General features: G+C 38.5%; 1 protein-coding gene across 5 annotated transcripts in view; it reads right to left on the reverse strand.

The window, feature by feature from the left end:
- Positions 1-25,495, reverse strand: part of KCNQ5 (potassium voltage-gated channel subfamily Q member 5) — a 297,146-nt gene that overhangs the window by 67,519 nt on the left and 204,132 nt on the right. For all 5 annotated transcript variants that reach the window (XM_086461473.1, XM_086461471.1, XM_086461470.1 and 2 more), the window contains exons 2-3: positions 25,213-25,303; positions 9,504-9,630 (exon numbers count right to left, since the gene is read on the reverse strand). In XM_086461473.1, the coding sequence (XP_086317599.1) occupies positions 9,504-9,630; positions 25,213-25,303 (218 nt within the window). The remainder of the gene's footprint in view (positions 1-9,503; positions 9,631-25,212; positions 25,304-25,495) is intronic.

Raw genomic sequence — 25,495 nt, forward strand, 5'->3', positions numbered from 1 at the left:
GGCTGGAGTTGCCTTATTCTGTGGCAGGGACGGCTTAGGCCAGACTCAAATATGCATTTACACCATTCTAGAGCTTAAACAGGGTGATGTAAAATAGATTCAGTGGACACCTTCCTTCGATCTCTTATTGGCAGTAATATTATCTATCAGCAGAAAGGTCAAACCCTCATTTTTGAGAGTTAACAGCACAAGTTTAAAGGTAAAAAATGTAATCTTTCTTTAAGAGCAGGCTACAGGTTATGGGAGCCCGGTGCTTAAGTGCTAATGGTGGGAAAGGAAGGGAGGAAATTAAAATGTGCAAAAGATGCCAGATTTGCCACCTAGAAGTGTGCAAATATTTCTACTTAGCCATATTAAACCTCAGCTATAAATACTGTAACTCTGTTACACAATGTAACAATGTTGTTACATTGTCAAACCCTTCCTAATTGCTGTATTTAACCCAGCAGCTGTAAAAAGGAGGAAATAAAAAACTGTACTTTCTCTCTTGTACACAAGTCTTTTTCTAATGTAGCAGTTGGAGTGTAACCATTTGAGGCGTGATCATAAAAATAGAGATTTCCTGCAATTCCCACTGGACTACTCTGCCCATCCATCACTTTAGCAGTGCTGGTGGCAACACACCATTCTCTGAGGGATGTAAAAGAATGGAAACATCTATGGAAACTGAAGTTCTTCAAGCTTTGTGATCACTAATAAGCTACTTGCAAGGCTGGGTGAAGACACCTGGCAACAAATTTGACTATACTGAATGTAACGGTGAGCAAAGCTTGTGTTTCAAAATGTCAGCATTGCCAGTTAACAAATTAAAGCTGAGCAGATACCAGAAAACTGCATTTGAAGAAACAAACACTGTCTCTAAAGCAACTGAAAATGCCTGTTTCTAAATGCCAATACAGCCAAGCAAAATGAAACCACTGTTTTTTAACTGACTGCACCTAAGACCCTTTTCCTGGAGACCTCACTCACACACAGATGAGCTGAAGAAATAAACTAGTCTTCAACAAAGACAGTAAAAAAGTCACAACATTCAACAAGCATAAGACTAATAATCATAAACTAAAAGCACCAAAGAGATGGAAAGACATACTGCAAATACAAGATAGCAGCATATTGCCAGCTGTCGTGTGCTGCAGGGTGAATGTAAAACGAACAAAGTGATCTGTGCACAAGGATTAGTAAAAGTATAATTATTACAGAAGACCATGAATGACATAGTTGTCCACAATGAAGTACCTAGGGTGATCAGATAGATCATCCTAGAAACTGGACATTAGGAAGCATTTCTTTACCAGGAGGGTTGTTAAACACTGGAATAGGCTTCCTAGAGAGGTGGTCAGTGCCCCAAGGCTGTCACTGTTCAAGAGGCATCTGGACAATGCCCTTAATAACATGCTTTAACTTCTGGTCAGCCCTGAAGTGGTCAGGCAGTTGGACTAGATGATTGTTGTAGGTCCCTTCCAACTAAAATTATTCTATTCTATTCTATTCTATTCTATTCTCTAATCAGTTCTCACCACATTTCCCCGAGTTGCATAGTGCTTTCAAACCATTCTAGAAAGATTACTCAGTATATGCCAAGCCAATAACTCCACTTTAGACCTCTTCAAATTTCTTCCATTGGGCTGACAGGGGTGAGGCTGGGTTACCAGGAGAGAAAGCACGATTTGCTTGACTAACACCTGCAAGAGTAGTTAATCATGGCTCAAACAGTCAGATTGACAGTTGTTTAATGTACCATGCTGAGGCACTAACACTGAAATTTATATTAACATGCTGCCCAAGCACCCCTAAATAAGTACAGTAAAATAGAAGACATGCTGAAAGTGGATTTTGAAATAAAGCAGTACTACAAGCTAGGGATATCACAGTCCCATGAGAGGCTGCACATATGTCAAGGATAGAGTAACTGGCAGTTGCAAAAGTCCAAAATAGCAAACACCTAGTCTTACAGGATGCTATTTTGCACCAGTATGGAAATGTTCCTAAATGATTCAAATTTTGGCCTGGGAAGCATAATTCACTGCTGCAAAAGCAAAACTTGTACAGCCACCAAAGCAGCAATTCCTCTCACAGAGAAGCTACGGAAAAGAGCTGATGATGATCTGAGATGGGAGTTACAAGGAATGTCACACACCGAAGCAGCTGATCTGCAACAAAACAGGGAAAAAGCCAAGAAAGCTGAGTATTTCCTTGCATATCAAGTAGGCTTTGACATGTTATTCACCTACTTCATTAAAAATATAATTTTTTTCAGATGCTAGGAATAATAAAATTTGAAAAACAAACCAACTATTTTACTGCTTTTGAGCTTCCATATGGTGGGGTAGGCAGGTAAGTGAATTTTGCACAATCCTGTCTACGTCCAACTTCCACACCTGTGCTTACATTAACTACATAATTTTGGATTGGAGAATTTACATGTGTGTATGAAAATCTGAGCAACTATCCTGTCTATGGATATGATGGGAATTCAGCAAAGTAAGGCAGAACATGAACATCTCAAATTGAATAAAGATAGGTATTTCTGTGAGCATCTTCATATACTGGGCATCTCTAGTAGAAACAAGTTTAAAGCCAGTCCCTAAAAACGTAAGCAAAATTGAGCCATATCAAGTCCAAAACCAGAAAATGTTGACTGCTTCTTGGTCTGTCAGTTGCCTACCTCCTTCTTACTGTACATTTCTGAGTCACTGAAACCTTGTGGCTCATAAGCAGCACTGAAAGTTCTGTAATATACTTTTATAATGTATAACACTTTAAAATATATTGTATTTAATAATATTAAGCAGTTTACTATTATTATAATTATTATACTATATTTTCTGAGATTCAAATATGAGATATCATCAATCATTTGAAAGACTCCATAAATCATTTAGAAAATCTGGGTGAGTATGGACAGAGACCCTTATTATTTCTAAATCATTTGACTGTGACATTTAACTTTAGGACATTTCCCTAACAAAAGTGAGCTGAATTAGGAATCACTAAACATTTTAGTGCAGGTACTGAGTTCTAGCAGTCTTGTTTGGAATGGACATAACTACCTCATGCTTGGGAAAATATCTTTAGTAGTCTTCTAAGAAAGTAATTTTAATATCACAAATAAATTCTTTTCAGGACAAGGTCTCTGGCTTTTAATAGGCTTTCTATCACAAACCTGTCTTTATTCTCTAATTCTTCTCATCCCAGTGGTCTAACCTATTTCTTCCATTCTGGTGTGGATATCTTCTAATTTGTTCTGCTGGAATTGTCTGTTTATGAATGACTGATTATTCTTTGGCTGAACAAAATCAAAGTTCCTTATGTAGCAGATGACTACAATTAACACCAGGTGATGAGGTAAATCAGTATCTCTCTCTAAACCAATTAAGAATTATTTATTGATGTTTGGATTGTTTCAATGGGGCTGAGAGATTGTAATTTCCTGCTCCAAGTCTCACAGAGCAAGAATTTAACCATACTTTACCCAGAAACCAGAAACTGTATTATTGGCTATTGGGAGAGAAACTGCTTCTGATTTTGATGATTAAGAGAATAAGATCTAGACTGAACATAAAATGCCTTTCCTCAGGAAAGGGGAATTAGTTTGTTTCCATGAATTACTTTGATTTCGATTAATAATATTTTTCAATGAAAAATCATTTAATCAGAAATCTTACAGTAGCCTTGTTGACTTCAATCATCAGCAGGTATCTCAGCAGATACACAGAATATGGATGCAAAAAAAAGCTCAACCCTCAGATCCAAACCTCAATCTCCAAGCCTCAGGAAGACGAAATGTGACACTACCCACAGCTCCCCAATGGGAAAGAAGTCGCTTGACACACCTCGCTCAGGTTGGCCGATTCATGGTAGGTACTCCTCTACTCAAAAAAACATTATCAAAACCCCATGTCAATCAATAAATACAGGCTGCTGAATCTTTACCACATACCAGAAAGAAATTTCAATATGAACTGCACTGTAAGAATCTAGCAGATTTCTTTTAAGTAGCAGACATACAACTTCTAGAAAGAGAATACCAGAGCCTGATGTCTTTACTCATAGCAAATGGTACCTTACTCAGCAACGAGGGCAATAGTCAGCAAAAGTCAGTGTGAAAGAATAAGGCCCAGAGATGATATTCAAAAGACATTATTTTTCCTACACATTTCTAAAAACTGTACTCCCAGGACTGTCAAACATGAAGATATGCCACTAAATAGTAGTTTTAAAAACCTACACAATTTGGGACTGATTTAGCCTGAAGAGCACCTCTGTTCATTGTACATAATTATGTCTGCTGAAACTATCTGAGGAAATTTCAACTTCCAGTCTTACTACTACTACTACTACTATCAGAGTTGTTTCTGGAGCGAAGTGGGCAACGTGTTCCTGAGATGAGTTCAAGTCAGGCTGGCAGGAGACGGCCCAACGTGGAATTTGGTTTTGCTGGAACTTGGTTTTGCTGGGATTTATAATGAGATGTGAAGCGAGATGTATCTCCTTGGTGGAGGATTATACTTAATTATAGACTATCACTGGGTTATTTAGAGTTCAATTATACTGGGAAGGGGCTGTTTATATTGTTTATCATAAGCAGCAGATTTACTATCTGTCTGTATTTAAACTATATAATGTGTCTAAATACCAAGGTGACAGACACACAACGTATCATTACATAAATACATTGAATTAATTAATATTAAATGTTTATCAGATTTTGTAACACACTAGATATGGATTTGTTTATAAAGGTTTGACAAAAGTGCCATATGATGGTTCATTACCACTCTAATTAATGAAAAATAGATCCAGTAATATGCAACAGCCGCTGCTATCACTTAATGCTCTGAAATGAGGTTTGCCAGCCATGAAGTTCAAGAGCATGATTACAGATAATGGACTTAAGCTTCCTGTTGGGAATTTGTTCATTCTGCAGCCTCAACAGAATTTGAACTTCTGACATTTCCATCATGCTGTAGCTTGTCTAGAGGTAAAGTAGAAGCAGCTGTGGGGAAACTGCTAGTGGACTAACTGAAATACATGAAATCTTTCCCTCGGCTGGACCATCAGGAAGTCAAGTTGTACCAGAGAAATGTTATATTACTAGAAGAGGGCTCAAATATATGGTGAAAAAATTCTGAAATAGGCGTTTCAAACACCAAATTTAAATCTAGAAGTCACATAAAGTTTAGCCACTAAAATTCACTGCTTCCAGCATTCGAAAGAAAGTATGGTTATGTCTCTTCACTTGCCTATGCCAGGCTTCCTCACACAGGAGACCCAAAGTCTCCTCCTACAAAATCAGTGGAGAGAAATAAGTTCTTCTGAAGTCTGAGCAGACTTCAGATGTGCAGGTGATACTGGCAGGGTCTTACTCTTCTGACCCACAGCTTGTTATTTATTATTCCTTATTATTTTTATAATGTGCCACCATGTGGGAGCTGCCCTCACAGACTGAGATTTCATTGTGATGATAAAACCTCTCACATGCACAGGACAATGGCGAGAAGTTTAATTTTGTCTGGTCACATGCAACCATCTAGGAGGCCCATTGCCAGAGAAAGGACAATGGACTCTTCATTTATTTCAGTGCCCCTGAATGGCTTGACAAGGAAGAGATGCCATACTATCTTCCCAATTAGCAGACATGTCCTATTTTATTTCGGAGATCTTCAGGGAGCATGGCTCCTCCTAAGGCACAAGCAGACACAGAGTTCTTCACAGGCATCGGCATCCCTGGCCCCCCGAGGCAGCAGTTAGGAGATGTCATGCCTGGATGGCTGCTCTTCTGCCCAGTATAACACAGCAACATTGCTCTGCAGTGCTAACAGCCAAACTTCAAACTGATATGCCTGGGAAATTTAGGAATTGCAGTAGTAAGTACATCTTTAAGTACATGAAGTACCTGGGAGGGTATGTTGATATGCCCTTTACATTATGTACACAAGCTCATATACAATCAGAGAAAATGAGGGATGGCAGATAACTCCCAACATGGAACAAAATACAAATCGAGGTTTAATATGACATTATTATTCCTATTTTTACAGAAATAAACAAGCATACAGAACTGTCAAATAATTTGATAGATATCATTATTAACTTGGTAGCACACAGCAATGCTTGATGAACTAATTTGTCAGGGTAGCAACATTGTAGGCACACTAACGTAAGCACAAAGATTTGGCCATGAATAAAATTTTTCTAGTTACTAGGTTATTAATGGAAAAAAAAAAAAGGCTGTCTGATTGTGACCCTTGAGGCAATCCTCAAATTTATTATTTCTAAATCTTAGGCCATTCCCCTGTATGATTTGTGCTTGATCACAAAAATAATCTGAGAACAGATCTACTGGAGATATATAACAAATTTAATTAATAGTAAACAGATTAAGTCTTCTAAAATATTATTGTTCCACTGTAACAATAAGCAGAAAGAATGACCGAATAGATGACTAAGTAAATAATTAAACAAACACATGAAAAGTAATAGGCCAAAACTAGCCATGTGCTTTTAAGGAGATCTTAGTACTGAGTTCACTGAGTTCCCCCTGAAGCCATCCTCTCTCCAGGCTGAACAAGCCCAGGTCCCTCAGTCTCTTCTCACAGGGAAAACGCTCCAGCACTGATCATCTCTGTGGCCTTCACCGAATGTATTCCAATTTATTGACATCTTTCACGTGTGGTGTTGGAGTGGGCAAATGGGGCACAGTATCTTAGACGTGGTCTAATGAGTGCTGAGTAAAGGGAGATAATCATGTGTCTCCATCTACTGATGGTGCTCTAGCTAACACAGCCTATTGGCCTTTGCTGCTAGGACACACTTTGCCATGACAGCAAAGCCAAGGTGTCAGGCAAATAGTTACTTTAAGTAGCAAGAGTGGCAAGATGACTTCCTAAAGGTTTTCCTGATAAGACCAAATCTGGAGAGATGTTGAACATCAGAAAACCCCTTCATGGATGCTAAAGTCCAGAAATGGACAAAAATAAATCAGCAGAATAATTAATGCCAAGAAATTCAAGCTACTGGTTTAGTTTCCAGAAGCTGCACTAGTAGGTGTGCAGTGTTTTGCAGAATAGTCCAGTGAACCGGCATAAGACATCTGCAAGCAAAGACTGTTTGCTACTGGCAGAGAAGATGCTTTTAAGGGTAGACACTGCCTACATGGACATAGGTGCAAAAATAAGAGCAGGTGAACTCCAGAGAAAGGAGGAAAAACCACAATCAAGTAAAGTAAACCCTAACAACTCACTGAGACCCATGCCAGGACACCTGCCAGAACTATTTCACAAAGAGTAGGAGAGTAGCTATGAGCTGTTTAAAGGAAAGGTGGAAAATCTATGTCAGTCACCCCATGATAACATGCAGAGTTTTGTACAAGGAAGAACCTCTCTACTCACTTTTGCTGGGAATTAACACCTCAGACTAAAACTGAATTACTGGCAGAAAACTCACTAGTTAAATGAACACAGGAAAGGGAGGAGGAACAAAAGCTGAATGGAAAAAACAGTGTTTACACACAATGGCATTTGGGAGAGCAGCAAACCACTCTGTCAAATGCTTCTAGTAAGTTCAAATTCTTTAAAGATTTACATTTCTATCAAGTAGGTTGATTTTACTAAATTGACAGTCTGGTGCTTTCTTATGATGGTGTGCTGACAAAACCCGACTACTGCAAAGTTCCATGTGCACCACAAAATCTTGGAATAATAGTAAATCTGGTTAAAGAAAGTAGCTATGTTTGTTGATGCCAGGGAGAGTGAATATCTGAATTTCTAGCTTTCCCTTGACAGGTGTCTGGAAAAGACTAGGAAGATTTTTGAACTTTCTTTCCACTTTTGGCTAGGCATGGGGACCTTGGGGCAAGTGTGTGACCTGGTGCTGTGTGGAGTTGAGTAAGGTACCTACCCACCTCCCCCACTGCCTGAATAAAACAAGTGCCAATCCCAATACTTGTCCCTCTCCCACAGTGTCATAAAATAGCATAGATGGGGTGATTCTTTCCAAGGGGGAGATAGTCTGTGATGCCTTTGCACTTACTCACGCATCTCTTGCTAAAGACCTTTTCTCCATTGCGGACTTCCTCAGTGGAAGAAGGTGTGGGTTTACCAGGGAATGAGCAGAAGGCACAAGCTTGCTTTACACATTAGCCCTAACCAGTGCACCGGTCTGCTATGCCATGGGACACTGCGTAACTCTTTTTTAGACCAGGATGGCATTCATATACATGACAATTCGCTATTCACTGTTTACACTGAGAACTGTGTATGGCCTCTGGGCAACCTGTTCCAGTGTCTCACCACCCTCACAGTAAAGAACTTCTTCCTAATATCTAACTCTACCTTCTTTCAGTTTGAAACCATTACCCCTCATCCTATCACTACAGGCCCTGATCAAGAGTCCCTCCCCATCTTTCCTGCAGGCCCCCTTGAAGTACTGGAAGGCCACTATAAGGTCTCCCCAGAGCCTTCTTTTCTCCAGGCTGAACTCCAGCTCTCTCAGCCTTTCCTCACAGGGGAGGTGCTCCAGGCCCCTGGTCATCTTCGTGGCCCAACTCTGGACGCGCTCCAGCCGATCCATGTCCTTCTTATACTGGGGGCCCAGACCTGGACACAGCACTCCACGTGGGGTCTCATGAGTGTGGAGTAGAGGGGTAGAATCACCTCTCTCGACCTGCTGGCCACGCTGCTTTTTATGCAGCCCAGTATGCGATTGGCTTTCTGATCTGCAAATGCATATTGCTGCATTAACTTGAGCTTGCATTTGCGCCAAACCATTAGAAAAATGAGAAATTATCAGATTAATTTGGTTAGTCATCCTTGATTTCTGCCTTTATTGGGGAAGTGTTTTCCTGCAGATTCTTTTTCAGAAGAGAGTTTTGACTGGTTGTGGGCTTATTCACCATTCTTACAGACCATTTTAGAGCAAAGAAGGGAATAGTCTCTTGAAACAGTTGTAGAAGAAGTATGCTATATCCCATGCCAGAGTCAGCGGCAGAGCAGATACCTGGACTGTCATGCAAAGAGCAGCAAAGCAGGAAGAAGCAATGCTGTCAGAAGAGGTTTCTAGGTAGGTCCTCAAATTTGTTGCAGTGTACACATATCTGATCATAGAGGTTAAATAAGGGTACACAATGCATGCACATATGTGCACGGTGTCCATGCATGTATACACAAGATGTGTAATATGTCCACTAAATGCATACAGTTTCCACGATTTTCAATGAGATCAGTTCTCAGCCCCTCATTCTTCCAGCATACTTGCCAGCTGTATGACATGCATAGGAAAATGTCTTCTGGAGAATATGAGACATGGACTGAATGGTTTTTAGGGACTTTGTGATTTTATATCTAGAGAAGCCTTAGGCAGATGACAGTTGACACAAAGCTATTCAGGATTTACACCCTGTTACTGTAAACAGAGTTTGATTCCAGTAGTTTTCATTCAGAAGCAAAAAAGAAAGCAGCGTGTTTATTTTTATCTTAAAAATAAAAGAGATCTGGGACACTCACCTATTACACAGAAAGGTTTCCTTGCAAAGCGCAGTCTTCCTTGCCATCCTCGGTATCGGCAACAGCATCCAGCAGACCAGATACGAATAATAAATTCCAAACCAAAGACAACAATCATGACAAATTCCTAGAAGGGGCAGATAAGAAAAACGCCTGTTACAGATAACCAATACTGAAGCATCAGGAAACTTATGACCACCGTGTGTGTCTAGCAATCCACCTCGAGCATCTGAAGATCCCAAGCCAAACTTGGGATCCTACTCCCCAGGGTGGTTACACATCTGCACACAGAACACACAGTCCCTAGAGCTTCCTAGTGAATGGTCCAAGTCTAACCTGAATAACATTAAGTATCTGCCAAGACTGGCTGCTAAATACGAAACATGGAAGAACTGAATACACAAAAAATATGAAAGCAAAATACTCAGTGACTTTGGATATTCAAGGATCAGACTACAGGTAATTTAGACAGCTAATGAATAATATGTTATATATCCACATCCATAAATTTAGTTCTTAGTTTGAAGCCTGAATGTTTTGGTAGGTATATTCTCACTGTTGCAATATACACGCAAAGTGATTGAGACGATGCAGAAGCATTTAGGAAACCAATTTGTTCCCAGAAGTAGGTTAAGATACACGCAAGTTTAATTACATACAATGGGGATGTAACTGTTTGCAAGACAGTAAATGAATGTTCACACTAGGCATAACTTTCCGGACAACTTGTGACTCAAAGCATTTAAAAATCATGCTTTGCTTGTCTGGCTTGCTTTTCTTTCATATTGGAACCTTCTTTAAGACTGTCAAGTTTAATAGCATCAACCTGTATTGATGCAATTTTTATTGGAAGACATTTTTCAGTACAACAGTGAGGGCAACAGAGTTACATGATATAGCTTGGAGCACAACTCAGCTCCATACCTTAATGAAATCTAGATCCCTATAATATGCAGTGGTATAGTACATGCACACTGGTATGGAATTATAAACTTAGATACTCTTCTGAAATACCCAAATATGGGTTTTGAAATGATAAAATAGAAATTTGTGTGTTTACCAAAAGGAGAAAAGTACTTGAAGTAGCTTCTTAGACAGTTCATCAAGGAGAAAAGGACAAAAGCTGTATTTTATTTGGCAGCTGAATGTATTCCCATGTCCAGGAGAAAGATGTTCCTTGTCAGCCAATTAATTTGTTATTTCTACAGGGTGAGGACTAGTGTGGTACTGGTAAGAAAGCATTGCAAATGAATTAAATAGAGGAATATTTGCAAGGGTAGGGTTGATCCAATATTGACTTTCTCCCAATAAACATTTTGCATGTTTTTAGACTGTGAGACCCTGCAATTCCACAAGCCAATAAGGGTGTAAATATCACGTATGTCAACTTGGGAATTAATTTACCTGAACAAATGCCATTATTAATTTTGTATCATGTAATGGTGCTCAGCTAGCTTACATTGAAACATTGTGAGTTTAGATTGCTTTTGCTGTCATAGAAGAATTTTAAAACATAGTATTCCTTCCTAAAACATGTCAGCTTGTATAACTACATCACATTGAAAGAGTTTTTAGAGTCTTCTTCAGTGTCTTTGTTTCCAGTTTTGTAAATCCCATATTGAATGCCTAAATCACAAAAGCAGAACGAGATCCCTCTGCTAAAGCGTGGCTAAAGAAAAAGTAATATTTTTTGTTAGAAAAGAACACATGGAAAAATGAGTGTGATTGTTTAAGGTTTTCTTTTTATTCATTCCACTACAACAAACTTCAACTTAATTCCATGGACAGAGTTATTGCACAACTTCAGAAAGGATTGTGTGCAAAATCGAAAAAGTTCTCCGTATAGTACCAATAGCTCTAAATAGTTGGCTACCATATCATACATTTCCTTGTAGGAAATTCTGTGTAGGCCAAGAATAAAATGGACAAGAGGCCAACTGGAAAAAAGAATGAATATGTATTTTAGTTATTTAACTACCATTTTTATAGTGGTAGCTAAATAATGAATTGTCAAATCTGGTTTACACATTGTTAGATGATCTCTCTGAATTTATGGGGGTTGATGGCAGGCATCCAGGCCATTTGACATCTGATTCTCCTCATGAAGTTTCTTCTTTAGGCAGGGGTAAGAGATACCAAAGGAGACAAGGCCAGTGAAGCATGAAACATTCTTTGCCTCCAATAAAATATTTTCCTTGTTAAAATCTAGTCACATTTCATTTGGCTAAAGCTTGTTGTTTCCCTGGAAAACATACTGTGTGTACAGATGCATGAGAAACACCTGCTTTGTAAGCATGCTGAAATTGTCACAGGCATCTTACAGGAGTCAATCCACACATGCAGGAGTGTGTCCTCTCTCATACTCTAAACCCCAATAGGGCCTCCAGTGGAGAACTGGAAAGAACAGAAAGTACTCAATAATTCTGGAAGGACTAGGCTACGGCTTCAATTCTGTTAAATTAGTATCACAAAGCTGCTGGTAGAAGTTGAAAAGAGGTGATTTTTTTTTGGTAGTTTACTATTCTGTTTCCTACGCATTGTGTGCAGTTTTGTATTCTTCATCTGTACTGCCATTAGCAATTACTATTTGCTGTGCTGGCTCAGTTATACAAAGATGAAAAAAGTCACATGTGTTTGAGTCTCTTGTACTACATGGTGTACTCGTGTGTCAGAGGCAGAAATCCTATTTGTCTTTCACATACAAACGCACACATATGTACTACAAAGAGAAACTTTGTAGTAAATTTATTCTGAGAGAGAAAAAGAGCAAAAGGATGTTTTCTCAATTTTTTTTTTTTTTGGATGGTGGGGAAAGACTATAAGGTTTTACTTGGAGAAACAATGTGAAATACCTTTGTTCATTTCTTGAGAAAAATAGTTTAACGTTTCTAGCAATATTACAAATTTATGGTGATATTCTCTCAAAATTAACTGAAGTAAATTTTAACAACAGCAGCTCTAGTTATAGTAACTGAGCTCAAATACAGTAAATATGGCTCTGTGCACTGGAATGCTAACAGAACTGCTGATTTTAAAAACACTATATACGATTTTCTTCCACACATACCAAAATTCTGGAGGTTTTAAAATACAGTATAAGCTTTAATAATACAAAAGACATTGAACAAAGTGGAGACAGGGTTTCACACTTATTTTTGCACTTTCTGAAATTGCGATGTTTCAAAATGATACTTATTAACCTGGTCACTCCTACTTCCTCAAAGAACAACTGATTTTGAAAGGAAAATATATCATCATGAATAAAGTCTAAAGGAAAAGAATTTTCCTAGAAAATGTGAATGCATTGAAACCGAACTCTTCATAGCAGTTTATATGACATTTTTGTTGTATTTTGGTTGGTTGAAACCAGAGAGAAACAAAGAATCCCACAGCACTGTGAAAAGAGTAATGTTTTAGTAATCAGTGCAATCAGTCACAAGGTAAAGTCAAATCTCTGTCAAGGTTAATGCAGGCCAGGGAATGACATTATTTTTTCCTATGGCAGCTGCACAGTCATGAGGTTCTTAGTTTTCCACAGGCAAAAATTGGAAGGATGTATTGCAGACAAGATCAGGATTTTTTTTTTTTAATTTCATTTTGAATGTCTTATTACAAAATTAAGCATAAATCTGGGCTTTTAAATATCTTGGTTTTAGTTCCTTAGCAATTGAAACAGAAAATCAGAACATAATTGGAAAGGCATGCGGCAGAATAAATCATTAGACCTCATATGATTTGTAGGCTTGCTGTAGAAACGATGCAGTTCAAGTATCTCTGTCCTACATATATAATATGATGGAACCTCATTGATTTTGCATTACTTATGAGATATGAATAACAGCATTTACATCAGAATGGACAAATCCTGCACTGTTGATAAATCTGGCCTCCTTCAAATTTCAGCAAGGCTGTATTTGAAATGACGAGCAAGGCTAGATTTACTGCAGACCTAACCCTTTGCTTCCTAGGAAGAGCAGCGATGCCTTGGCCTTCACCATTTCTTCCTTTGCCCCTATGTTGTTATCCTTTTCCAGTCACAGATGCATCTGGTCTGGCACTGCAGCTCCCACGATCTGTAAATTTTTTTGTGATTTAAACTCACAGTTAGCCCCCCACAGTAACCGATGTTGCAGGAGTATTGGTGGTTCCAACAGTGGAAAGTCTTTGTTCCTTCTCAAAGGAAAGTTCATCCAGACTGATGAACTTTTCATTCTGAAATGTTTCTGCGTACACAGCTCCAGTTGTCACGGGGAACTATGCACACGAAAAAGAAGCAAGACTGAAACACGTAGGCTTAAAAGATGCTTTTGGCATAAGGAACACAGGTGCCAGTATGCTCCCGAAGTTTTTTACATCTGCGTGTGCCTTGGTTGCTCTGCCACTGGAACAACGAGGGTGACACAAATGGCAGGAAAGTGAAATAAGAGGTCATCCAGAACAAGGTTTCTATTAACAAGAAGTCCTGGAGGAGTCTAATGAACAGGGTCGATAACTTTGTACAATCCCATACTTTGTCTTTTTTTCCCCCTATCTAATAGGATACAAGCGATGATTTGTTGAAATTGTCTACATTAATATGCTTCTCAGGTAGTTTTTAATGATAAGGATTTCACTAAGCATAACATTATAGCAGCAAAAAACTGTTTTTATCATCGCTTTCCTGTTCATTAACATAACTGCTTATTAAAACTTATAATTTGTTGCTGATGAAATCAGATGCCATGGTTATAGACTGTCATTTCTGGGAATTAGAGCTGTTTTTGGGATGAGAAAATGACCAGTGTTGAGCACTCTGTGCTGTTCTTCTAGGATGGTCCTGGTTATTTTGCAATGCGTAAATGAGCTGAGGTTTGAATACAAGAAATCCACCCACAAGACAATGGCTCTGCTGTTATTTTAATTATCTTTCTTGTATGGAAATTCTGTTGTTAAGCATTCTAAAGGTTAGCAAAGTAGGACAATAGAGGCATAGACTGATGTAAGGACCTGCCTGCCTTGAGCTCATAGGAGAACTGGGTCTACAGGTGACATTGTCAGAAGCTTGGGAAATGGCCTAGAAGAAATCAAATTAATCCCTAGAAATAAGCTTTAATAAGGCCACAAGTGTTTCTAAGTGTTTCTCTACCGAAGACCACATCTCTGCAGTGTAGCTGCACCGCAGCTGCTCATCTGGTGTAAATCAGCACAGCCTCACTATGCTAGCACAACAGCAGGAACCGGAGGAGCAATGTCATCTGATACAGCTCGGGAAGTGTCCCCTCTTCCTTAAAAACTCATAAACAGGGAAGTCCAGTGTTTCCAACTCAGTTGGAAAAGGGAGAATAAATATTCTCTCATTCTTTAATTTGAGGCTGATTGATTTAAGAACATCATCAGCTGCTAAAATCTCTTTATGGTGACACATGAAGAGTTGATACTATTCAAATAGCAATGCTTTATTATACATCACCAGAGGATGAGATTTTTTTCGCATTCAATTAAAGCAAGAACATAACACCTCAGCTTCCGCATCCCTCTCTCAAGCAAATAAAACCCCTCTACTGATTCAAAGTACCAAGTTGTGCTCTACACTTTAAACAGATTCTATTGGGCTGTGAGGGGAAGCATATTAGTCTGCCTCAGAGAAACCTGAGGAAGGTTTGATCTGTAAACAGTTGTGAGGCAGAAGCTGGTGTAGGACTAGGGACACTTCTGTTATACTGGCCAGTTTCCAGATTAAAACCAGCAGATATGAATGTGTGCGTGCTTTATAGTCTAAAATAATAGTATAATTTGAACACATTTGTATTATTCCTGGTTCAGCATTAGGAGGGGAGATCTGTGATCTAAACTGTTAACAAGTGTATTTACATATGCATACATACACCTAAGGAACTACTGTTTCAATTCTTTGCAACGGCAGTTTAACAGTGGGAGAGGCAGCCATAAATCTGTAAACATAACCCAGAACTGACCCTATTAGTGGCATATAAATCACAACAAAAGATTTCAGATCAGCTCCCAGTGCAATATACAGTAAGCAAGAAATGAAATTTATGCACCTTTTAATCTTTTATCAGTTTTATAATGAATGTGATACTTTTACTACACTTGCTTTTCCAAATTATGATTAAGATTTCCCTTGTTGATTCTATGTTAATAGAGGATTATTGAGAAATCAGTTCTGTGCCTTTTAATCTAATACACATCTACAAATCTATTGATATATTATTAAAATCCCAGTGATATGCTTAGTTTCAATTAGCCACATACTTTATAGGACTTCTGCTATCCAACTCCCTTTTAACTTTTTGTGTTCATCACTTGAAATGGCACCTATCAGTCATGCTTCTTTATTCATTCACAACAGAAAAAAGCCCAGAATTTTTATGTCAAGTAAAACCAGTTTTGAATCAGACAGTACAAGCGGACACCAGAATTAGGTACCTGCCATTTAATTATGTTTTTCATCATCTCTCATAGCAAAGAGTATATTATATTATTCTAAGAGTATATATCAGAGTAAATACAAGTTTTTGCCATGTCAGACCCAATACATAACGCCCAGTACTGAAACTTCACTAATCTTCCTCAGTGTCCATGAAGGAAGGACAGACACCCTTCTGTCTCCCCAGATCAGCAGGCCCACTTCACACCACCACCACGGACCAACTGCTGAGGATCTGCTGGTGGCAGAGGAATGAGTGCCACACAGGTGTGCTGGGCAGCTGTGCTCCCGGCCTCTGGCCGTCATGCTTACTGTGAGTAACATGTCAGTGCATGTGTGGGCAAACACATCCCAGAACTCCTTTTGGCTTCTGGTGGACATGGCTCTTCTAGGAAGACTCTGGTGATCACTGAAACCCCTTTTTCAAATTGGGAAAATGGCAATGGGAAACACTGACTTTGCCAACCAGTATGTCTACCTTGCTGTTCTCCAGATACAGCATTGCCCCTAAATATGGTGTTTTCCAGCCTTTTGCACTCACTGCTTTGCGCCATATCATTTGTTTATGTGTCAGGTACAACTGCATTTCTGAGAGAGTTCCCGAAAGGAGATGATAGCCAGAAAACTCACACTATAGAATAATTTTCTACTTTCCAAACTTCGTATCCTACTTTGTGCTTGTTCACATTTTTTTTCTCTGTAGTGAGATATCAGCGGTAAATGGCCTCATTTTTGGTTTTAAAATTATCCACAAACTGAAAACAGTGAAGCTCTGTACAGCTGTACCAGGCCTTTGCATTTCCTTTGTGATTTCTTCATGCATTTTTTTCTGCTGTAGTCACGTTTCTGATGTCACATGTTACAGGCAGACGTTCAAGCACATGTCTCTGTAGCAACACAGCTCCCCAATCTTCCTTTTGAAATGTTTGTGAAGAATTCGGTATCTTTTGCTGTGTCCAAAAGAAGTGCAGAATGGGTGTCAGAGCCAGTACAGGCTCCAAATCCTTTTATGCTCTGCCATCCATGTTGATTTTGTATTGATGCAAGGGGTTTAGGCTAATTGTTACGGCTGATCATGTGTATGTGAATTAACTGATAACAGTTGACATGCTATATAGCAGAGCGGGACGGGATATTCATTCTTTTGTTCTTTGGTCTTAGCACGCTTGGAGTTGCTAAATCCTACAGACTCTGCAAATGATATTTGCTGTGTTCTTTTTAAAGTTATTTCTTCTTGCAGTTTCCCAGTTCATTAACAAAGCTTCCCTAGGAGTACACCAATGCATGTTTTGACCACTGGGAGACCTATAGGCATCTGGGATGATATACACTGAAATGTTTCCAGTACCAAACATTTACAGGAAGCAATTTCAAGAAAGTGTTTTCTGACAATTCGTAACTTTTGGCAAACTGGACTTGGACGGCACTTTACCCAAACTGCCAAAATTCTGCTTATGCATTTAGTTTCTTGAAGATATTAACTTTTGTCATCTCACCAGCCATTTCTGTTACTTGCACAAGTCTTTGGTTATAATATTTTTATTCAGTTCCTTAGGTTCAGTGAAACACTTGACTTGGACCCCTCTTTTCAGTCCAATAACTAGACTTTGAGAGCCAGTATACAACGTCTTGTGTTTTACAAATTATGCCACTTGCTGAATGTTTTGCAGCTTTTCCTATTATCTTTTTTCAAGGCTTATGGAATTTTGGTCTCTTGGAAAAAGAAAAGAACAAACCCCTTCCACATCCTCTCAAAAACATACATATATCTTTGTGAGACACTCATTTCCTGTGATCATATCTTCATATGGTACAATCAGCCAATTCCTGTCTGGTTCGGATTTGATACCAAAGTTGTCATCCTGTCCATGACATACACCCTTTCCTTAGCCACTCCGTGGAAGCCTACAACTTTAAAATGGCTAGTACTTATTTCGTAACTCACCTTTGTAGCTCATCCACAGTTCATGGTCCTCAGGACTGGACTTAGTTCCAGCGTGTGTCTGTGTATTTAGCACTTACGCATTAAACTCTCTTTGGATTTTTGTATTATAGGTATGTTTGCTCTGGATCCTTATGGATTTTTTTCAGATTTGCCTGAATTTTGACACTTATTTGCTTGACTTTGCAGTTTTTAAACTGAATCTTGTGAACAGATTTCTTCTCTCACTTGAGGAAAATTCACATTTTGACTGTAGCAAGCTATATCTTCGCATGCTTTGTCACATCTGTGCAAAGTGACTGAGTGGATCATGGTTTCTGTATGTTACTCAGATGGTGGGTGTTCCCAAGGTTTCCAAACAGCTTTCACATCACTGTTGGTCTTCCTTTTTCAGCATTCTTTTCCTTTTGATATTAAGTGTTTCATAGACTTTTCCCTTACATATTATTTATAACCATGTACTTTGGCTTTCCTCTGGAGACATATTCTGCATTTCCATTTGGCAAATCAATATTTCCCTAACAAGGGTCAAGTCTGAATTTCTGATAGAGTTTGATATCTATTCATTTTTACTGTTGCAATCTAAACTGTTTGTTGCTTGTTTTAAGGAGGTAACTCTTGCTCTCCATATAACAAGTTTGGATCCTTATCAAACTCTGTCGAGAAGCCAATAATATCCAATACTGCAGAGTCACACATAAACTATTACAAATCTACATCTATGGAAAATGTTACACTTACGACCTGGAAGTGGTTTCCCACGCTACCTTGTTATCACTTAAAGTGATAAAACAAGAAGGAAGGCATGTCATGGAAGAGCAGCTGTTGTGCAAGCAGTGTTGCTTGTTTGTCCTTAAAGGAAGTCAAGGACAGCTGGTTTGGTTCTTTAGCACCATGCATTGATTAGCCTAAAAGGAGATGTGTTTTTCCCTCCTCAAGTAATTATATCCCTATTAATCTGAATCCTGACACCCCATCACTAACATCTAATCCTCCTCATTTTCCATTCTTAATCTCAGAATCCTCCTAGATATTCTGTGTTCTTCTAGATGAAGCAGCCCCTCGAACATCTGGCTAAAAGGCTCTTTTCTGAATAATATGGGCAGTCCTTTCCATCTTAAGCATATGTTCTCCACCTTTGAATGATAATTCTCCCTGTGTTGGGAAACAAAGGGACTCGGAAACCAGTTGTTAACAGTACTAGTATCTTCTCTCCTGACTTTTTGCATATAGACATATAACGTCATTTACAAGACAAGCTGAGTGACAGCTCTTATACAGGAACAGATAACAAGAATATAAAAGAGTATAACGCACCTATCTAAAAAATCAACACTGGCTTTCTTACTATAAGTTAGTCATTTTAACGTTAAAATTGTACCAGGCCATGAGTTGTGTTACATTTAATACCGATTTTGGATTTGATATTTCCATCCATCTTCATTGCACAGTACCACCCACTACACATGCCCTGTTTGTTCAGAGGGAATAGAAAATAATTTAATGGATGGTATTTTATCCAGCAGCCACTGACTTGTGGCAGCTCCAGTGATCTTAACATTGCACAGCAAATAGAGATTTCTTGTTGGACTGTAACTGGTTGCTAGTTCTGCTTGCCTGGGAAACACTCTGGCAGCGACTCTGAAACTCTCTCTTGCCTTCTACTTCATTTTCTGTTGAATGCTGTAGCCCTTGAGGTAACGGTTCGTAGTTATCTTACCTTCTTTAAGCGATCCAATTATGAAATTTTTATTTGCCCTGATTGCAGATCACATATAATGATGTTGTTTTAGTCATCTTTAATCATCAAACCCATTTAAGCTTTTCCAGGAGAACTATAACATATTGCATTTTTTAATTACAAAAGAAAAATTCTTCCATTCAAAGTGTGACTTTTTATTCTTTTCTTTACAAAGGTTATTTCTGCTTAATGCAGAAGAATAAAAGAAAAGAAAGGACATTACTGACATCACAATTAAGCCCACAAACATATCAATAATAGATTAATGCCAGTATTGAGACATTTCTATTTTCTGATGTGTTTGAAGTGTATTCTATCATCTTCAGCACTGTTGACAATAGATTTTTTCATAGAGACCTTTACAGTTTTATGTGTGGTGCCATGTTCCTTTGTTATAATTTTCATTGTTACTTTCATCTCTCTCCATAGCTACAGTGAGTGCTTATTTGTTTTAGAGCTTTGTTGCTTGGTTGGGAGTGCCAACACTGCCTTCTGACAGAAGAATTACAGCTTTGGGGACATCTACTGATGTTTTTAAATAACTTCACCTTTTCATTTACATTTTTGCCTTGTCAGACTTTCTTCTAATAACTGCTAGTTTCATTAAAGTGCAACCAGCACTTACATTTCCAATGAGAAGTCTGCTCTGTTTGCACACAAAGATTCTCAAGCCATTGTAATGAGATCTGGTCCAAATTTTTGTAACAACAGTCAGCTCTGATTTATTGAAGTCAGTATACATAATAGGAGAGTATCAATTTAATCAGACATGAAATTATTTATTTTTATGAGGTAAGATTATTTTCTTTTAAAGCTAACATGATTGAATTGTTTTATGCTCATACGATCATCTTATTATAATATTAGTGTATATTAATCCAAACAAGACAGAAAACATGAAGGCTTTGACTTTATCATCATTACATTTCCCCTCTCTTATTCTTTCTTTGATAAGGTCAGTTTTGTGTGTCTAATGGATGTAATTTTTCAGAGATTTCTATGCACAAATTTTGAAATTTCAAACCCTTGCTTTGATTTGGGATGAAAGAAAACTTTGACAATGAGTATCTCTGAAGAAACACTGATTTTGAGTCTAACAAACTTGAAAATCACTGATTTTTTAGCTCAGGGATCAGTTCCTCTGTTCCTCTCTCGAGGAAACTGCAACAAAACTGCAATAAAATGTGGCCTATACCCTACCTTCGTTGTAAGACATGTATCTATAATTGAAATCTCTCAAAACTGTTCAGTTTTTGCTTTGATGCATTGTTAGCTGATCCTACAGAGCAATCCATCTAGTCCTCTGCTCTGGTCTGGTGGTCTTTTATCCAAGCATTGCAAGAGCATTCAAGTTCTGGGACAATAAATATAAACTGAAGAATGCTACTTTTTTGAACTAAGCACTACCCACCTACCTTTTTTTAAATCCACTCTGCCCAGCTTTAAAATTTTGTAGCGGATTTGTATGATTACATCTCTGTGGATGGATTAACTCTCCTAGAGCAAACTGAATATGTGCTTGCCTGCTATGGGGCAGCTATACCCTATGTTTTTTAATCAGTGTTCATTCTCTTTCTATGTTTCTTTTATAGGAAAACGTTAGAGAAGGAAGTAACGTCAGGAAGATTTTAATTGGTAGAAGCACTTTCTAGAGTCCTTTTGGATTTGTATACATGACCACAGTACATGTAGAAGCTAGCCTCATCTACTGCACGCTGTCTGCTTTTACGTCTTTGGGAGCTATTTCTGCCTGAAGAACGTGTTCCTAGGGTACATTTTCAGAGGCCCTTGTCCTACAGAACTGGGTACAGCTTCCGACCCCAGCCTTTTTCAGAGAAAAACACAAAAATAGATTTGACAAAGCCAGTCCTTCAGAAGGTCACATGAATTTTGCACTCTCTCAATCTTGATTAAAAATGAAAATTATGAAAAAAAAGTAATGCTTTGTCACATCAAATAAAAATTACATTTCTTTCCTACAGCCTCAAGTTTACTTTTAACCCAAAAGTTCTAAAATGCTCACATACACAAAAAATATTTTATGCCAGGTCAAATGAAGCATTTAATCTGATCCAAGATTTTTTTGGACTTTTTGATTTGCCAAATTTTTGTGGGTCAACTCAAATTATTTTATTTATTTTCTTGAATTGACAGCAAACAAACTGAAGTGAACCAGCTATTCACATAGCTTTAGTTGAAAATGATCTTAAAATATAGAGAGTTTGGTCATGAGAGTGAATGACCTCCAGTTCCAGATATATTCCTTCTTGGCTATCTTCCCCAAAAGATTTGATTTTGCCTTCCCAGCCTAAGTTTTACTTTCCTTGTGTTTATTATTTGATAAAGTGCCAGGAAACGTAAGAGATCAGCAATACACCAAGATTATTTTCTTGCTGTGTTAGCTGGATTCTTAAGCTGCTTGTGGCTTTTTTGATGCTGAAGTAGATTTTATTCTGCTGTCTGTCTGGGATATATCACTGCTACAACTTGAGTGCCAGAAGTTGTGTGCACAGACAAGGCTAAGGCATAATTATCATTGTAGGTATAAGGAGTTTTACCTGATGCTCTCTCCCTGGTTATTTCTGGACAAAAATCTAACCAAATTAATTACTGATATAACAATCCAACATTGCTGTACGTAACATGCACTTAACTTATCTGCAGGACTTTTATTTTAAGCATAAAATTAAAATATTAAATGCATTTCCCTTGATAGGCCCCTTGATAAGCAGAAGATGCCTAGGAACACAGTAGTACTTGTGCAGATGCCAGAACTGAAGTCCTGGCTAGATACAGCACTACACAGCAGGGCAGGTTTGCGTTGGCTCTTGGAGCAGAGCTCAGGCGTTTCTGCAGTCCAGACAAGTCCATTAACCTCTGCTGATGCTCAGAAGCCCTCAGCTAATACTGCTTTCCTAAACAATGATTTACTTTGAGCTATTGAACACTGTTATGTTTTTCTGAGAGAATATTTAGGATGCAGTGATTATGAGATGTGTTTTCTGCTCCCTTGTAAGGTGAGGCTGGGGGAGATAAATGGAATTGACTGATTGCAGAACAATAATCTTTTCAGCTCCTCTGGCCTTTCTGAGAAGGAGGGAAAGGTTTGCTCACCTCATCTACACTTTCCTCTTTAACCTCCCTGTGTAATTATGAATAGCTGCAATATGTCAAAAGCCACAGGTGCCCGCGCAGGCAGCAGCTCAGGTATTAAGTTGAAGGAACTTTACATTAGCTTTTTAGCCAATTAACATGGCTGTAGGGAGGACCATCTGGAATAAATCTGTGAAGCAAACAGTTCGCAGGAACCCAGCAGGCAGCTCTACAGATAGTTGTATTTCTATGGTACTTCATTAGAAAATAAACATATATTTTCCATCTCTCAAGCGTGAAGCCAAAGAGTATTAAACCAGTTCTCTGATAGTTAATACAACTGTCTCCACTAAATGACACATTTGTAAGAGCTGTGAATCGCTGCAAGGAAAAGGTTGTGAAAGCTCTACTGACTGCAGTTATGTGTTGGCACAGCCAAAAAAACTGTTCCTGCATTAATGTAGAAATGTGTTTTTCTCTTGGTTTGTGGTTGCAAAAGCCTGCTTTGATTACATTGCTAATATCAGCTAATGATTCAGTATGAAGAGAAGGAGCAAATCATGCATCAGCAAACTAGAATAAACCAGTCAGCTTTAGCTTGCTTCTGGAACTTCATGCTTTGCTGTGTTTATATTTTTCTCCATTAGAGACCCACAGCGGGAGCCATAAAATTTGTCATCACTAGATTTATTTCTGCCAAGGGTTTGCTGAACACGCTAGGCTATAGCATAGAAATGTTGGACCAGGCTAGTACTGATGCTTCAAGAATTAACCATCCACCCTCTTCCTCCTAAAGGCCATTTCTGTGTTCAGAGGATAACACGGAATGTACAGTCAGAACTGTTAAGATGGACAAAGTCCATCTTTGAAGCTGCAGTAGCAGAAACTGCTGCAGTTGCCCTCCACAGACCCTGAGCTGCTGCATTCCACTGATGGACACCTCTATGAGGGCTGGTGTTTCAGCTAGCAGAGCTCGCCATACCTCTGCCAGGCGCTGGGAGCAAACCCAGGATGTCACAGAGCTCCTCCACATTCAGGCTCCTGGGAAGAGCCATGGCAAAGCACAGGGAATGTGTTTATCAGCCAGCCAAGGAATCAGCAGCAGTAAGCGTACCAACACAATCAACAAATATGTGGCTCATGAGAAATGCATATTTTATGTCGGAACAAATAGCATTTCTACAACAAATTTGCATAAGTATAAAGTGAAACAGATTACCTAACACAAAAGCACTTGCTATTAGAAATAGAGTATTATCAGACTAATCAAAATTTCCTGTTTTCTATACCAGAACATCTTATCAATTAGTGCAGTAATTGCAATAATATAAGTAGTTGAAGAACGCTTAAACAAACTTGCATTTGCAAAGTGTTGTTCAGATATGTAAATAAAGGGACCAGGTATGAGTGTAGGATTAAATCTGAACTTTTAGCTGGTTTAATGCCACCCAGTCTTTTCTCCAGAAAAAGTAAAAGCTCTAATATGGCTAGGAAGCATAATATTACATTTAGCACATGTCTCTCTAATTAGCCCTGATAAGAAACCATCAGATGGAGCAGAACACTGCACATCTGCACAAAGCCAGCTCTGCACATCTAGTTCAGGCATCTTGATGCAGTGGCACACTGTGCTGTAGAGACATAGCACACACCATAATTACACTTATCGGTCTGGTCATGCCATAGTTAATTAGGAAGCTGTTCTGAAGACCAGGGCTTTCGGATATATACAGTGATGACAATTAAAATGTCGGCATTTGTCAACAGTTACTTCACCCCAGGCACTACCTAACAAGCCACAGTCTGCTGTATACATGGAACTGAAATAACCATGGTAACTCTGGGTATATAGTGACATTTTAATGATCGCTACTGCATATCCTCAGGCCATCACTTGCAGAACTAAATGGCCCATCAAGAAGCAGATGAATAAAGTGGCGTCCATACAATGCATGAAAAATGTTAAGCACTTTTAGGGATTAAAGCCATTTATATCAACCTCAGAAGGGAAAAAGGAGAGCTAAACATAATACAAAAGCATGTATTATGAAGAAATAATGAAACTACCACATCGTACTGCAGCAACTGCCACTAAAATGTCAGTATCTAGCTAGCACAAATTGGTATCTAAGATACCAAAATTTTTTCCTATTTTAAGTATAAGTGCCTGTTACTACATACTGGCTTTATAAATGACAGCGACAGTATCAAAGGTGTTTCAGGCTCAGTCACTGCCAAACTGCAGTAGAAAAACTACCAGTTATAAACCACAGCAATTCTCAAGCAAAGAAAGGGATGCAATATAGTACTTTATCAACACTGTCATACAATCTGACCTGCTTTTAAAGAAAAAGATGGTGGAATCCTCTATTTTATTATTTTTTAATCATTCTGATGAAAAGTCTGGTTTCTTAAAGCATTCAGGAATTATACTATTTTCCCCATGGTGAGGGAGAGGATTTGAAAGTATCTGTAAAACTGTCTTGTATTTAGAAGTTTCACTTACCAAAATGAAGAGACAACCAGAAGCAAGTTTTGTGTGTTCAGGAATAGTAGAAAACACGGACAAAATCAAGCAACCAAACACAAGGAGAAAACTGAAAAAGAAAGAACATTAATAATTGTTAATATTTTTCAGAACCCTGACCCAGTATCTATATTGATCCTTCCTCATCAACAGTCTTCATTAACAGAAGGGAATTCAAACACTACTTATTTCATTAAAGACATTAGCATAGCCTATTACTAAATGCATATGCTTCTGAGCATCACTGGTAGAATTAACAGAA

Source organism: Leptosomus discolor, chromosome 2 (genome assembly GCF_034619465.1).
Source record: "Leptosomus discolor isolate bLepDis1 chromosome 2, bLepDis1.hap2, whole genome shotgun sequence".
Taxonomy (NCBI): domain Eukaryota; kingdom Metazoa; phylum Chordata; class Aves; order Leptosomiformes; family Leptosomidae; genus Leptosomus; species Leptosomus discolor.